This window comes from Rhagoletis pomonella, unplaced genomic scaffold, assembly GCF_013731165.1.
Source record: "Rhagoletis pomonella isolate Grant_MI unplaced genomic scaffold, Rhpom_1.0 Rhpom_scaffold_00004, whole genome shotgun sequence".
In the NCBI taxonomy this organism is placed as follows: domain Eukaryota; kingdom Metazoa; phylum Arthropoda; class Insecta; order Diptera; family Tephritidae; genus Rhagoletis; species Rhagoletis pomonella.
This window is the reverse complement of record NW_023458558.1, coordinates 33,432,812-33,450,684: the sequence shown is the minus strand read 5'-3', so window position 1 is coordinate 33,450,684 and position 17,873 is coordinate 33,432,812. Positions and strand designations below refer to the sequence as shown.

Sequence of the window (17,873 nt, the reverse complement as noted above, 5' to 3'; positions counted from 1 at the left end):
TAGCAAACAGCAAAAAATAATACACCTAAGCTGGACAACTATTTTAAGAAAAACATGAAAAAAACAGAGATAATCATCTTAATCGCCCGATGAGCATTTTTTCTTACAAAACTATAGTTAGGTGGCAAGAATTCCAGTATAAAAGCTTGAAAGGCATACGGAGTCAAAACAGAAATGGGACGCGTTAAACTTACAAAATGTAACATTTAAAGGAACATTAAAGCATAACAACATAAGCAACGACCCAAAGCATGTTTACAACAAACTTAAAACAATAAGAATGTATGCCAAATAAAGACACAGAAAAAGCAAGAGCTGCAAATAAAACATTTATGACTTTATTACAGAAACTCGCACATACCACTTAAATATAAGTACTTAAACTTACGCGAAAATGCATACCTATATGCATACTGATACATATGTATGTATGTATATGAAAAGTAGAAGAATTGGAATTGAGGGACCTTCAAACTGAAAGCTCGGTGGTGTCAATGTTTGAAAGAAAAAAGTAGGCAGCGTTTATGAGCTGTAGCAAAAAAATCGTTGGACAGCACATACAATAGCCTAAGCGAAAAAAAAAATGATATAAAATAAACAGACAAATAGGTATAGAAGACAAAAAAACAAAAGGAATATCAACTTCGAAATAAGTGAAGCAAATAACAACATTTTATTTCATTCATTTAACAGGTTCCATTTACTTATGTGCTCAACCGCGAACCGCAACATCATAAACACAACACACACACAACATGCCCGCAGAGGAAAGAGGTGGCAAAGTCGGCAGCTAAGTAGGCAGCAATCACTACAACACTGACCACGCCGCAACACACCTCGTTGCCAGCGCCACTGACTCAGTAGTGAATGGCTGGCTGACTCGCTGACTGGCTGACTTACTGACAAACTGACAAACTGCCGAAGTGACGGACGAGCGCTGACATACGAAACTTAAACTGAACGAGCGGAGCATATGCCTCCGAACGGTGCAAGAAACCAAGTAGCCGCCAAGAAGCTAAGCCGCTATTGAGCCCCGACAAGGCAATGTTCCCACGAAACAGGTTGCGTCAATCTACTGGTGTGTACCGCCCCGAATGCAGCCTTCTCGCCTTGCTGTTCTTCGAATTGCAGCACGCAGCAAGCATTTTTTCCATTCTTGTATACCAATTGCCTTCTACAACGTATTCATTGCGGCTGTGGCTGCGGCTGCCAGCCATCTCCTCCGTCGTCTCCACATCTTGGCGCGGTAGCAATCAGCAGCCAGTCACTGCTTGGCTGTTTTTAGTGCGTTCTTTGGATTGTCTGTCCATATAGTCAAACTCCCAGGTGGACAGGCAATGCAGTTTCATATTGGCACTTGCAACTTGCAATTCTGAGCCTCCAACTTGAACTCGTTGTGCGGCTATAAACGACAGCGCATGCGCATGTGAATGCAGATACAAACATACAAAAATACACACTTATAGTTACTTTGCTGTTAGCACTGCTTGGCGATTTTTATAGCCAGACAACAAATGTACGACCACCAGCAACATTGCTGTTGGACGCCAGTGGAAAAGCGTTGTTTAGCGATAGCCAAAAGCTATGGGCCACAGATACTCCAAAAGTTACCACCAACACCTTTTTCGAGACACGCCAAGGCACAGACTGTATGGTTGTTTTTTATTGCGATTGGTCGTGTTATGGTTGATGTGGCGCATGTGTAACATATTAACCTATTTGTATTAATATGTGTAGGAATGTCTACATACATCTAACATGTCATAACCTGCTTTGCGGTTTTATATTCCCTTTGAAAGATAAATCAGTCTAACATGGTCCTCAGAAACCTTGGATTTTCCTCAACTAACGCTTAGTATTTCAATCGATATTACAAATCCAAATAGTCTTGGCCCCAGATGTCGTTGAAATGTAGATTCCGCAGAGGTTGAGATTAAGACTTTGATGCATTTTCAATGCCAAACGATAGTATGCCACCGTTGCTTTTATTGAAGGGATAATAGAATTTCCAGTTCCCAGCTGCTGGGTGCTGGTTTAACCCCAATACAGAGCCACGGCCTACACATCAGTATCTTTACTGGCGTAGGAAGAGGATCAGGAGTCTTTATCGTAAGTAACGTAGGGGGCCTTTCAATCCTTGGTATTAGAAATCCTCAAATCCATTAACTATGTTGTGGAAAATAGTTGGAGAAACAGGAGCTAACGTGTCTGCAGTGCACTTGAGACATTGGTCCGCCTTCTGAGTACATCGAAACTAGTTCGGCAATACGACTATCGGCTTAATTATTTAGGAAAGCATAAATAGCTTGTTTTACTCTTGGTGCCATGTCAGTCGGGAGTACCTGGTAATGAGGCCTCTGGTCATTCGTAAGGAGGCTTAGACCAGACAATCCTTGATCCGCAATCAGGTCTAGTATTCCCACCTTCGGTCATCGAAGCCAGCGTCAGAAACTGGGTGAAGATATCGCTCCGCATTTACTGAGCTGTTTCGAAGCGCTGCTGATGCTCCAACCTCATGTTGCCATCAAACTCAGAGAGTCTGGCTAGATATTTGCTTTCGTTTAGAAAGCGAGACTGCAGCATAACTTGTGGGATTGCTGACTAGTAGCTTCTCGAGGTACAAACACCTGAGTTCTGTACGTGTTGTTTTGTGTTAGGTCCGAAAAAAAACCTTATCTCTGAATCCCTCTTTATAAATTCGGGATCCCTGTGAAACTAACTGCGATATATTTTAATGCAACTTCGTCAATTTAATGATCTACTAATCGCAATTGCAACGCATGATGTACATCAAAAGCACGATAGTGCTTTTTCGCCAGAATATCTATTTTGTGTCATAATATGCATTTGATTATTTTTGTATTTCCTAGTGATAACTCACACCACCGACCCTTCGACAGAAAGACCACACTTAAGACGCAACATCAGGTGGAAAAGAGACGGTCAAAAATAATGGGAAGTGGGTTTTTGCACATTGGAATTACTGGATGGGTATACCTTATTAGAGACGGACACTAGCTGTTGAGGTTCATTGCACTGGGAGATATTAATCGCCTCTACACTTCATGTAGAACTTCTCCTCTTCCTCTCCACTGCCTATAAACTCAAACTCATTAATTGCTTTTGGTTTGTTCTTGTTCCCTTTAATGACATTACCGCACGTATGTACTCTGGCTTATGGCGTGTTCTTCTTGAGATTCCCACTTATGACTTCTACTGATTCGTGTTGCGGAATATTTTTCTTGAGGCGAAAGGCTAGGTTGTGGGCAACGCCATAAAACTCCTCCAAGGTTTCTACACAACATATTGTCAGTCTAAATAGCACTGGTCGGATTTCAAGGCTAACATTATTACCGGTGTTAATGATGGTTCGTTTTCGATATTCTAACACTCTTCACGGCTCAGCAACGTCCTTCCCAACTCTAATGGAGCCTGTGATAGACTTCGCCATCCTTCTTGGAATACGAAATGTATATCGGGCATGACCTGAAAGATAGGCCAGAGTCCGAATCACCGCATCAATGGTCAAAAGATTACTCGCTTCGGATCGAATAAAATAAAATGAGAGCTCTTTTCTCTCCAACACAATTTAAATTGAATTAAATTAAATATCGTACTCAGTATCGAGTGCCGTAATCTCAAAATTAAATTTAGAATCGAGATTCATTCTTCGTCATCCAAATGATATCACGAAATTTCGATTTTCGTACTTTTAAATGTACGTCATTCGTTTTTTAAAAATAGACCGTAGATCTTAGATATTACTTGTATAAAATCCAAACCAAACCATAAATTACTTTAAGTTAATGGGCCGTATGAATAAAAACGAAGGAATTGCTCTTTTTTAAAATCTCAGACCTTTTACTCTATTTATTCAAAAAAATTTGCAAAAGCAAGTCAAAATTTCAACTGGAAATTATTTTTTGCTATTCGGTTTGTACGCATTGCACACGGTAACAAGTTTTGCTAGCATTTTTTCTAAGTATATACCTACGCATAAATGTATGTGTTACAAGCACATATGAACATAAATATGTATATATGTATATTTCTTGGGTACTACAGCGGACAGATCTATTAAAAATATGGAGTGCAATGTTACACATTGTCAATTCTTATCGCAAACAACATATTGACTGCGATATATAGTAGGTACATGTGTATGGACAACTTGAAATATTTTAGTAGATTTTTCTTTTTAAGTGCCCAATTAATTCAGTTATCTTATTTATTTTTTGACACACACCTTTGTTTTAAAAATAATACTTAACAACATAGAACAATTTTTCTGAGTTATAGCGATAAATGATTCAAATTAGTTTTTTTTTTACAGTGCACTTAGATACGTATGTACATATTATGTGGTTTAAAGAAGTACCTTGGCCACATTTGAAACACTCTAAATAATTTGATCTGTGCATTTAAATCGAATAGCAACATAGCCTTTCAAAAGATGAAGCCAGCAATGCAGATGACAGATAAACAAAAAACTAAGAAATATTGAGAAAATACTTGTAAATAATGTGAAACAATAAACAGTAGCTTAGTCCGAAATAGACTCCAGAGGTTGTACAGCACCTAAGGAGTGCGCTTGAGGACAGTCTTGATAACAACAACGACTTAAACAAATTTAATTAGAAGTATGACAAGAGTGTCAACAACTCGAAAAAGTGAACAATAAAAATAAACTTTAATGCACATACTCGGCGTACATACGTATGTATGCATGTGTACTTATGTACCAACCAAAGTGTTCAATTAAAATGTTTTGAGTAAGCCTAATGACCATTGGACATGGGTCAATGTTCAGTAAACAGTTCAGATCAAAAAAAAAAAACGTTAAAACAACAATAAATGTCCTAAATAACAGCGAAAAAGTATACTGTACATAAGATAATAAAAGAGCAAATGAAGTAAAACCGGCAAGAGCAGCAATTGTGGAGCACGACAGCAAGTCAACAGCTAAACTGGCCAAAGCCATAATTTTGCTAACGAAAAAATGTGTACACAAAAATTGCTCACTAATAAAACAGCGCCAAACTTCAGTGAGACGTCGATGGATACCACCAACTGAAAATTGATGGATACTCTAAAAAATGTACATAAATACAGGCACACACCTGCACACGTATGTGTGTACATTAGGCATGTAACTTTTTATATGAAATATTCCTATGCGCACAGGATGAGGAATGATGAGAAAATACAAAAAACAAAGTTTTGTAAAAATTTGGTAAAAAAGTCCCCCTAGAGGCTCAGAACAAAAAAAAAAAACAAATTTGTAAAAAAAGGCAAGTTGACCGAATTATGACTGCGACCAAACATTGGTTTCTAATATTTATATTCTTTTTATTCGGATGATTTGGAATCGCATAAGAATATGCATAATAATATGCTTTTCTACATACATATGTCAACCGAATATTGAAAATAAAAATTAGAAACAAATTTTTGATTGCAGTCATAGTTCGGTTAAGTTGGAGTTTTCTATATATGTATGTATTCTCGGAGCTTCCTGCGGCTCTTTTCTTTACCAAATTTTTTATGACTCCTTATCCTCCCAGTATAGGTATATTTCATAAAGGCCTAATGTGCATTTAAAAAAAAGTACTAAAATTTTTTTTCAATATTTTGTTTGTATGCAATTATATTCGGAGCGTTTTTTTGCAAAGTAAAGTACAAGCGAAAAATAGCATATTAAAGAAGCATACCAAATAATTTTATTTTTTTTTTTAATTCCAAAATAAAACCTCAAAAATTATGTGCGAGTACACTTATGTAAGTAAAAACTTGTATGATGGCAACTTGAAGATGCTCGTGTTATTACTTATTAATCATATAAAAACAGCAGGTATCCATAAAAATGTGTATATGTACAAGCCCTAATATAAAAAATGAGACCATCACAAGGGGCAATTTTACGCGCATAGTAGTTAAATACGCATACTCAGAGATACATATTGTATTTACAAATTACATGCAATGAAACTTCTGATACGAGTATGTATCGATATAGTTACACACCTTTTCAAAACGGAATATCCAAAGGCTGGTCCCTTTAAAAAAAAATTAGGGAACATAATGGCCTGCCAGAGCATTTTTCCCTCCCATAGTACATTCACCTCCTAGCTAAGCCTGGGGAGGTTTCTGCGAATGAACACAGCGTCAGCACGATGACTTTTGGTAGGGCCAAGGGCTTCACCTTAGAACGCACTAAGTTCATAACTATTGATATGTGCATGGAATCGCAGAGAAAGACGCAGGTCGTTAAGCGCCAACAAACGGTAAAGGAAACCGCAGTAAAAGCTCCTGAAAGGGCCAAACGTATCTAACAAAATTAATATACATATATACATACATCTGAAACGGGAATTTTGAGATGCGCCCTCATCGCTTCCAGCTGTTCGTGTGACGATCTTCTCTCCATGGACCTATACGAATCACAGATCGATATAAAAGCCTTAGTCTACTTACGACCTCTGCGAGAGTTGTTGAAGTCTGACATACCCTATTACGGCACAGAACGAGTGCTAGAGCTGAAACCGTAAGACCCAGCTGGGAGCTTAGAATTCATCCAAGAGTTTAACTGAATGCCAGTGATCTTGCTCCTTGACAATGAAAGCTTAAAAACAATAGTCACAAAAGGCTAGAGATGGTTTCGAGAAGGTCAAGGTCTACAAAACTCTAGTCAATTGAGTGGCATTCAAATCACAAAATTCTGCTCAGTTTAGCCCCACACAAGCTGAGGATGGGGGAAAAAATAAATATCGTGCAATATTTGCTTCAAAGGAAGCTTCAACCACAGTGCCCATATTAGCTAGTGAACGTACCTTCGCCAAAGACATATATCTGTGGTCGTAAGCATTAACCGCCTAAGTAGACTTAAGAAAGAATTGAGTTATATATGCTATCGTTTTCTGCACCTGCTATTCCATGTGTATGTGAAACTCACATCTCGTTACCTAGGCTATTTAAAAAGTTATAGATGAAAATATTTTTGTTTCCCATAAGGTTAACATTACAATCCAAATCTTCAAAGCGTTTTTTCTCGAATTCAGGTTTTTAGACTTAGACGATTATTGCTTATCACCACAGATATATGTACTCCCGACCTGGAGGCCAAGCTCGAGGACTATCCGGGTCAGGTGTGTTAATTTGTAAGCGGCATATTACCTTCCTTATTTTGTTTTCGGCGAAATAATCGACAAAGCTAGCGCTGCTAGTTGCTCGTTCAGACTACGAGGCTTTTGCTATTAATTTATTTAAATCTACGAGCACTTCAGAATTTAAAAATGCTTCAAATTCATCTCGTATTTAACTGACTATAGCATTTTGAACAAATTGAACATTTAATTACGCATCCGGTTTTGAACAGAATGCCTGCTCCTCTGCAAGCCTGCTAACATCCATTCAGGCCGGCCCAAATACATGCGTTCATACATACTTATGCATGTAGTTACGCTTCACGGTGCGTTCACTTAATCTGACGTGGAATATTAATGCTACGGATTTGTCTTAAATCTGGCAGTAGACATTTAAATACATAATTAATATATTTTTGTTAAGCTTTTAGCCGTCACAGCTGACTTTCCGCGTTGGTACTTAGGTAAATAGCAAAGTGACGTTTTTTGCATTCTATTTATAGCAAAGCATCTACAAATTGAATGCGCTTATAAGCGACATATTCTATACAAAGAAAATTCATATAGCCACATACATATTATTTACATATTTCATGGCGCTTAAGTTGTCATCCACTCTCCATGTTTTAGTAGAAATATTACCAAAACTGTTTTTTCGATCGTGAGAGAGTAGGAATTGCCGACCACTTAGTGATGAAAGATAACTTAAAGAGTGATAGGATCGGTTTTCTAATAAGACTATCCGAATACTGGAAAAGTTATTTTCCTGTACTATTTAAACGTAAAAAAAAAGAGATTGCGAATTCTAATCTTCAGCCTGTTCTACTTCCTCTGTTCACTAATCGATTGTCAATAGCTTAGAAATTCATTATTTTTATATGCAAAGTGATGGTCCTAAATTTTCTGCGGGCTTCGGCTTTGCGTACATATGTACGAGTTTGTGTGCATAAATCTTAAATAATTACAACTTACATTTCAATTTCTAAGCCAAATAGTAAGCAATTATTTCAGTAATAAGAAATCTAACCCATGAATACAAATACAAACAAAATCTAGCAAGTAAGCCACTACTAAATTAGCACACCTTAACTGCGGGGTACTAACTACTACTCGAAACAATGTTAAATTGGACACGCAGCAGCAGTAACAGCAGTAAGCTCAAAGTACACAATAATTTTAAATGTCTATTAAATTTTTTTAACAAATTGAAAATATTCCTAGTGGGCCAAAAATTTATTTGGGTCATTCTATCCAAAATTTACATTCAGAATTTTTTTTCCTGCGAAACATTTTTTTTTGTGTTTTTTGAGGCAAAATATTAGATACGTATTTTTTTTTATTTCGACACAAAATAAAAAATTTTGGAGTTATGAATTTACGAAAGATGCGATCAAAATAGACGAAGGTGGCGACAAACGTGCTCAACGAGGCGTATGAGCAACCGTGACGATGACAATCACATGATTACTTACATATGTATGTATGAATGTAAGTTTAGTTAAAACATTCTTCTCAGCGATCGAGTTCGAACAAGCGCTCAGAGCGCGGAGGTTGAAGTTAGAAAATTTATTGCGCACGGAGTTTTTAATAGTCCATTCTCAAATTTATACAGTCGTGTCTGAATAGTCTGATGTAGTACATTTTTCAATAAAAATAACAGAATAAAAATAGTTTCAAATTGAAGAAAAATTATTTGTTTATAAAAATGTACCATTTGTTTATAAAAAATAGGTCGAAAAAATGCAACGTACTTCTCATTGCTAAAGAAAAAGCGTAAACTTTAGGCCGGCTCGCTATTTTTATAATAAAACACTTTTCTTCGCATACGAAAATGTTAAGAGGTATTTTATTCGAGAGTAAAAATTTTGAAAAATCATAACCCCCAAATTTTTTATATTGTGACGAAATAAAAAAGTACGTGTCTAATATTTTGCCTCAAAAAACACAAAAAAAAACAATGCTTCGCACGAAAAAAATTTTTGAATGTAAATTTTGGATGGAATGAACCATATACATATGTATGTACATTTATATATGTATGCATATGTATATGTGTACTTGCAAACAAATGAGTAATGCCTCGGGGAATGAGCACATTCCAATCCGATAAGTTATCGTCCGACTAACCAGGAGCGCATAACTTGAAGTAATGCTACAATGAAATCCTTTGCTCATCTACAGGTAACTGTAGAGATTCCGCCAGACTGGGCAAAATTCTGTGCAAAAAAAAACATACCATCTTTACCCTTTAATTGAGAGGATGTTGTTCAATATTCACTTTGCTGGCTGCGATCAGAGGCCAACGGTATGGACCTATACGGGTCCGACGCAACTCCTAAAGGGGTTACTGGACTCGATCGTGGACAAAGAAAAAATTAAAGATGGCAGTACACCGATAATGCTGCAAAAAATAAAGGAGCTAATGGTACCCTGTCTTGAAAGGGTAGACAAAGCTAAACCGCTCTACATGAAGTTGTGGGGAAGATATAAAAATTAGTCCATTTCCTCAACGATTTGTGAAATCAAAGAGCGAGCATTGTTCAGGTTACACTCGTGGTCATCGAAAAGTCGAACTGGAACTGATTCTGTTATCAATAAAAAAAATAATTCAGACTCCTTTCCCTAAATGGAACAACCTTTATATCATTTTCTAAGGCAAAGTACCTGGACGTTGTATTAGGCACCAAACTGAGCTGGAAGCCAAATATCCAAAGATGCGTAGAAAGAGTGTGTGTAACGGGATCTTCGGTAGAAAATTTGGACTTAAGCAAAAATGTGTCCTATGAATGTACTTCTATGGATACTAAATTTGAGCTCTTTGGAAAAGAGAAGAACTGTCCTTTCCTTGTCATATATCTACAACATAGTTAATGGAATTACTGATTGTCCAATTTTACTTGAGCGGATAAGCTTTAAGCCCTGTATGCAGCTCCCAAGAAAACGGTCAAGAAAAAATTGCCATTATTTCGCGTGTGTGTCCAAGGAGTTTTGACATTTTTGATACCTCACAGCCTGTTGCCTCACTCTTTCCTCAAGAAATAATGGAACGGGCATATATTTCTGTTGCAAACCTGGGTTGCCTTGTGTTTTTTTTTCACAAAAAACTTTAGAAGACCGTAGTAGAAAGCGTAGTAAATCTCTTAAGAACTGCGTACTGCCTTAAGGAAATTTGACTCAAGAAAATTTCTTAGCCATTTCTTGTACGTCATTTTATATGGAGTTTTTGCTTTTCTTGAGAGCTGCATACAGGCCTTTAACCATGATAAAAACATAGCAAGGTAGAACCGTTCTCTCAATTTGTCGGCCATGATTTTTTTTTGAAGTTTGCCAACATTTTAAAATCATATAAAAGTGAAAATAAAAAGTTCAAGGCGAATTTATATAAGGTGGTGTTACTAGCTCAGCTGATTTTGTGTATGTGTTTCGCCGCACGGCTTCTGATATCAAATTGAAAAATTTTGTTTGAATTTCTACACACACTCTTACAGATTTTGACAGTTTATGCCGCCAAAGCAAAAACAAAATACATGTAAATTTTTGTTTTTGTACTCCTGCTATCACCTTATATTAATTCGCCTTGAAAAAATTGAAATTGTTCGAAATTGTTGTTGCTTGAGATTGAAAATGAAAATGTGTGTGTGAGTTTGTGAGTAAATTTAAAAATTAAATTGTTTGGAAACGCCAAGAATTTTAAAAGTGACTCTCAGCGGTTCTACCTTACTATATTTTTATCATGGCTTTAACGTTCCACAAAGAAGTCTCCGAAATGTCTAATTCATTTATTCATTTATTTTCAAATTATTTGGTCTCGAAAACGTCAAATATTTTAAATTTTTCTCACAAAAATTCTAAATTGTTAAAATCCATTTGCATGTGAAACCTTTTTCCATACAAAACAAGTGATTGCATAGCAGCTATTGGAACGTTGCCTTGCAAAGGATGGACCACTGCTTCGAGAAGGAAACAAATTTACTAGAAAAGAAGGTTGCAACAACTTTTATTTTTTTTCAATTTCAATTTCAATTTTATTTTTTTTATTTTTTATTGTTTGTATTTCACATGGCACGCTTTGATATAGAAGAAATAATTCAGAACCGTTTTTGACACTTTCGATACCAGAAGCAACAACAAAATACACGCAAATGTTGTTTTTGCTCTAATGTTACTACCCGTTTGATATGCCTTGGTTTGGACCCATTCTGACGAGCCTATAATGTGCGTATGAAAACATACACAAAATCAAACAAAAAAGAAGTAAAAGAGCCTTGTAGAGTTGAAGACGAGTATTAACGGCAACCGGTAGAAAATGTAATTACTTAGTTTTTGTTTACCCTGAGATGTTGATGTTGCATTTTCGTTCGGTATTTAATTTTTTTTATAGTCACTGCTCTAACGCTTGAAAATAATTGCTATTTTGTGTTCAAAGTTTCCTTTGTTGGGCCAACATTGTTGGACGAGCAATATGGGCGAATTAATAGGTTTTAATTTGATTTTTTTTAGTGTTTCGGTTCAAAAAATATTTAATTCAAATTACAAAATTGTGACTCAGCGCATTTTGAGAAGTTTTAATTTTGTTACTTCTTTAGACTTCACACAAAAAAGCGGAAAGTTATTGACGTTTGCAAGAATTTGTATCAAAGTGAATATGAGTTTTATGTCTGTAAAGGATGACCAAACATATTACAGACCTTTCGTCTAAGCATACATACATATATATGTATATATGGATGTACATTAGGTTGTACGATTATTTGCCTCTTTTCCAAAACCGGATTTCAAGTTATTCGAAAAATTCCAATTTGTAAAACACCGGTTACCAGTTCTATTTTACATAGCTTCATACAGTGAAAATGCTCATGTTGGTATGAAGTCTCGACCAAAAAATTACACAAAATCTAAAAGACAGTAAAGATAGCTTTTATTTAGAAAAGAGCGAAGAAAATTAAGTTCAAAGTTGTTTTTATATCAAACGTAAAAGAAATAAAAATCAGCAAAAAATTCACATTTGGTGCTGTTTTAACTTATTTTTAATAATTTTTTGAATTTTTGTTCTGACTTCTTTTCGGATTTAAGTAGTGCTATTGCCGCCGTAGCCGAATTCTTAAACGTTTAAGCATTAAATTATTGGAATCAAATATGATATATTGTTCGCCACCTAATAACGCAGGATGTAATATTTAAACTATTCAGGGGTTTCACTTAAACTGTAAATAGTCTTGAAAACTTCGAAAAACTCAAAACTTATACTTAGATGTCAAAATTTGTATGAAGTAAAAAAATCGATTTGTTCCATAAAAAAATGCGGGTTGTTCGATATTCCAAACATCAAAATTTAAAAAAATCTCCTCTTGATATAAAACAATCGGTGGAATCCGGTTAAGAAAGATCGAGCCAATCACCCTAATATACATATTTATTAATACTCTATGAATTTCTCGCTAGAAATACTTGTAGTTAAATTTTTAGAGTGTATTTATCATCCTATTAAAGTTCTACAACTATTCCCACCTTACAACTAGCCTTTAAAAAAGAATACAACATCACTTAAACAACCTTTATACTAAAAGTATCTGCCAACTTAAATATTTAACAAGCTTAAAAGTAATCAGTTGTGTATTTTACCGAACTCATGGTGAATCTGAAGTAACAAAAAAAAAAAAAATCAAAAAAAAAACGGATAGATAAAAAATTAATTACACGCTGTGCCGTAAAAATATGCGTAGCATTCAATCAATCTCATTACTTATACATATATAATTTTTCAACCCGAAAAACTCAGACAAAATTACTTACTGCCAAAGTCTAGTTTGATTGACGGAGAACAGTGGATTAAATGGAGGTGTTTTAATAAAACGAATATTGTATTTTGCCTTTGATAAATTTATACAATAGAAGGTGAGTAAGTAATTCACAAATTATATGCATACTTGTTTGCCGAAATTTGCCAAATTTTATTTGTTTTTCATCTAAGAACTGTGATGTAATAGTCTATCGGGGTTTCCCTGACAAAACTGCAAGTTAGTTTTATTTATTACACCGTGCGACAAAAAAAAAATAAAAAATCGAAACACATGATGCAATCAGTATACTAACAAAACTAAGGGCCAAATGTAGTAAAACTGCGTTTTTAGTTTTTCTCTCAGACGTCAATATTTTTTTTTATAAGGATTTTGTAGTTTCAAAGATATGATTAATTAAAAATTTTTTTTTAAAAAACCATGCCAATGTAGAAAAACAGTATGGGTACCAAATGAAAGAGAAAATTCTGTTGAATTAAAAACCATTAAATTTTTTTGGTTCACAAGCATGAATATGTATTGAAAATGTCCTTTCAATAATTTTTGTTTTTTTTTTTAAGCGAATAAAGTTAGAAGGACGAAAATCTAGGATGTGGTCGAGTGCATTAGTGATTAACATATAATTTTCTTGAAAATAATTATTGTAAAATTTCAAGGATATTCAATGATAATCGTCCGTATGCCCCAAAAGATTTAATCGGTCTTAGTTCTACAGAATTTTCTCTTTAACTGGATAGTCATACCGTCATAGAGAATAGCATAGTTGCAAACCGCTGATCAAGAGTTGTATATATTTTTACACTCTGCTGTAAAATCTGGGTTGACCTTGAAAACCACTTATTACCACTGCATTATCGTGATAATCGGTTTTGTACTTTAAACGACGACGACGGGCCTGTCATAAAATGTATTTCTCTTCTGGCTAGGTGAAGTTGGAATAGATTTTTTAAATACCACGCATACAGCGCCACCTTGTGGAAAAAGTAAGTATATTTTTTTCCAAAGATCGACATATTTAACGCTCCGAAAAAATTTGTTGAGATGGGGCAACATCTTCTTGTAGCTTGACTGCCACGAATATAATACCAACGTCTGGACATAGTTTGTTTGAGTCCTGGAAATGAAAGTTTCCGTAAGTTAGAAAAAACCTTGACCGGTCTTGTTTTAAAAATCGTAGCAACTATACAACTGGTGAATTGTATTCAAAAAAGCCTGGACCACCTTCGAAAAAACTGCCCTTTTACAAATTTTCGGCCCCTATTTGACTATTTATGAGTTCTTTTCACCGTGCTCTTATTAAACTCATTAATCATCAATCAATCAAATCAGACCTTGTTTTTTTATCTTCACACAAATGAGTCAGCACATACCAACAAAAAAACCAGGTATATACCTTTGATAAAACCTATAAAGGGTGGCATAAAATATTTTTTATATGTATGCCTAGATTTTTACTAAAAATAGTACTTGCAAACCTGTTTGATTTTGAGCACATATAAAAACTTCGTTACACATTCATATGTATATGCATAAAGGCAAATCAAATGTTCCTAATTTCCTCAAAATAAAGTTCATGCAATTCACTCACCGTCCAACGAAATGTGAATGGTAACACAATCGCACTCATCCCCGGCTCACTCAGCACAAAGCTGGATCCACCTAATATCGCTGTCGTCTTGTTGCCAAACGAACATCCCATTGATAAACTGGGCGGTGAACTCTGGTACTCTTTGAGGCATAGACGAAAGGCGGTGGAACAGGGCGGACATCCTATAATTTTATTTTTTTTCGTTTTTTATTCAAAGCAGTAAGAGTTAGAAAGTAAGCCAAATTAAGCTAAAAAATATACACTTACCCGTTGTTTTTGTACTTCTTATTTCTAAAGGAACACCACAGCAATAGCCCGTAAGTAGGTGACTATTTGTATTGGAAATTTCTAATATTTCTAATTCAAAGTTACCAGCAGCTGATATCTGTAAGAGGAAATGAAAATAAAGGTGTTTAGAACTCAGTGGGATAAATTTGATTTAACTTTTATTCATGTAGTAGAAGTATGTAAGTATATAAGATGAAATTAAAAGTATTGCAATAAAATAAAAAATTTTATTCCTTACAAACACATAATAAAATAGTAAGAACAAGAGTTCGGAGGAAACAATTTTCGTTTCACATTCAAATCTAGCGAATACTAGTGCGGGGGAAAACACCAGAAGATATATAATGCTTAATTTAATCTTAGTATATGTATGTTTTTACTCGTACTTTTATAACCTTCGAATTTGAGAAGTTCAATTTAAGAAATAGATAATAAAAACTTTAAAGTGAAGCAGTGAGAAAAGTAATAAGGGTTACCTAGCATAAAAATGAATGCTAGAATTTAATCTACTTGGCAATAGCATAAACTTTAGTATTGACAGTCAAGTACTTTGCTTTCCCATATTTCTTGTTCAAGGATCATTTTAAATTGTAAAGAGGTTATCCGAAGGCTAGGTAAGGTTAAAACTGTGCTCCTTTGTTGAATACCAGCACTCAAGGACGTAGAAGTTAATAAAATGTCTACAAGTTGTTCAAACATTGAGTTCATTTGGATGGAGAGTATCCGGAGAGGCTGGAGTGTGGCTGAGATATGCTTATAAAGTCTTTAATAAGTGCTTTTAGGGCCTGCTTGATAGCTGGCCATATTTCCAAGCTTTGACGAAAAGTTGGGTTACCAAACAGGGAATGGAAAATTATGTGCTAGAAATAAGCCTCAAACCATCCTTCGCACATTAGAGCCGGGGGAGCAAATTTTTGTTATATTTTGTTGAAAAAACTTTAGCTAGGGTCTCCCTTGCATGCGCTACGAAATTGTGTCGCTTTTGAAGATCGTGTGCGATATGTAGGTATCTGCACCAAGACAGTATGTGAGTGGTCGAAAGATTCATAAGGTGGATCCAAAACATGTTATCATGAATGATTATTGTGTGGAGAAATACGACCATTTTATCATGGCAGAATGTGGGAAAAAATGACCTCGGTGATGTTGTCATCTCGGTTTTCTTACGGTGTCTGGTAGTGGACTCCCGTTCAAAGGAATCGCAAGATAAAAGCTTCGCGGATGAATAAAATTCACTAGCATAAGGAAACATTTTCAGGGAATGCGGTGTACACAAGGAATCCTCAATAACTTTGATCACAGGATGTTGCTGTCAGTCCCAAAAAACCATCTCGTTTGTGCGGTAAATAAAATTGGCATTGAAAAATTTATGCCAAATTTAAAGTAAATCTGGCGCTGAAAGTTTTTTGCATGTCACGCAGAAGCTTTTGCCAGAACCATTGTCACACATTATGGGGACTAAGGTGGCGTAGAACCTCGGTCAAAACCGAAGTTTCCTCGTTAAAGGGAATAGACATTACGAGCGTTTCAATTGGAACATCAGAGTCTCCTCTCAATTCGTTGTTAGTTTTGATAACTGATGATTTAGCGATTTAACAGGCAGCAATGAATAAAATCGGTCGTATGCATTCTTTTTGGATTGTGGCACAGCGATCAGAGTTTGGGACATAGAGAGTTGTTTTGAAGGTTTTCAAAAGAATTGTTCTTTTGTTTTGGGCCCGAATGACAAATTGATACCGCGAGTCTTTTTTGAAAGAAAGTGCGTCGTTAGTTTTCCTACAAAGAAAGCAATGGAAAGATCCAGACACATTCCTGGGTATTTCGATAAAAACTTTTTATACCGACGTCTCCAAGGCCGAAAATGGAACTAAAGCAGGATGGCATCTGAATAATAGATTGATGAGCTTTTCTGCTATAGCTAACATGTCAACGGTTGTTAAATTTTGCGATATTTAAAGTATGTACCAGACTAGTTATTAGGCGAATGATGACGTTCACTTCAAATCAGTGTCTGAAGTGACGGCCAAGCTGCTGTAAAGGCATGGGGAACCATTTACTTCATCAAGAATTATGCAAGAATGCATGTTGAGACTGAAGTGTTTTTGGAAAACGAGCTGCGGTTCTTTGGAGTGTAAAATTGGTCAACTATAGGGCAAAGCATATCGGAAATTGTAACTTACATTAGGAATCTCATGGGAGCAGCTAGTACAATACTGATACTTGGAAGAAGTAAGGCGCGAACCCTAATAGGACTAATTACGGGACACAATCTATGGGGCGACATACTTAAATAGAGTCACAAACGACGATCCACTACATCATACTTAGAGGACGAGGATACTTGGTACAAATCATCTACTCTGCAGCAGTCGAGCCTTCGCCAAACTGAGATGGTGCATTTTTGGACCAGATGTTTTTTGAGAATAAATAACTGACATTCTCTCAACAACACTTCTACAATTATTAGGTCAAAATAACCCAATTTACATTTAAAAATTCTTTAATTACACAGTTATGTAATTTTAAATAAGCTGCGGCGTTCTCTCCTCTTTAAAAGCATAATCAGCTATAGTTTTGCAATAAATAAAAGAGCTTTTTTATTTTATTTTATTTTCCAGAGGCGACATAGTTTCTCCATACACCCACAATGTTTATGGGTCTGTCTGGATTGATTCAAGTTATAATTTAGTATTTAAGGGAAACTTACAACCGGTAATGTTACATCACTTGCCGATAAAGTATTTGCTTATGAAAAATAAAATATTAACTGAATTCAAATTGTTAGAGCTTTTTTATTTTATTTTATTTTCCAGAGGCGACATAGTTTCTCCATACACCCACAATGTTTATGGGTCTGTCTGGATTGATCCTAGTTATAATTTAGTATTTAAGGGAAACTTTCAACCGGTAATGATACATCACTTGCCGATAAAGTATTTGCTTATGAAAAATAAAATATTAACTGAATTCCAATTGAAATATCGTTTTATTTTTTTTAAATTGAATATTATTCAATCAAAATTACCAAAAACATTATAGGAAGGGGTAAATTCGAAA

The 17,873-nt window shown here is 35.4% G+C and overlaps 1 protein-coding gene across 3 annotated transcripts in view; it reads right to left on the bottom strand.

Annotated features, from left to right (window-relative positions):
- LOC118737496 (protein serrate) overlaps nt 1-17,873 on the bottom strand; it is a 158,898-nt gene that overhangs the window by 90,887 nt on the left and 50,138 nt on the right. For all 3 annotated transcript variants that reach the window (XM_036468043.1, XM_036468045.1, XM_036468044.1), the window contains exons 3-4: nt 14,796-14,913; nt 14,529-14,710 (exon numbers count right to left, since the gene is read on the bottom strand). In XM_036468043.1, the coding sequence (XP_036323936.1) occupies nt 14,529-14,710; nt 14,796-14,913 (300 nt within the window). The remainder of the gene's footprint in view (nt 1-14,528; nt 14,711-14,795; nt 14,914-17,873) is intronic.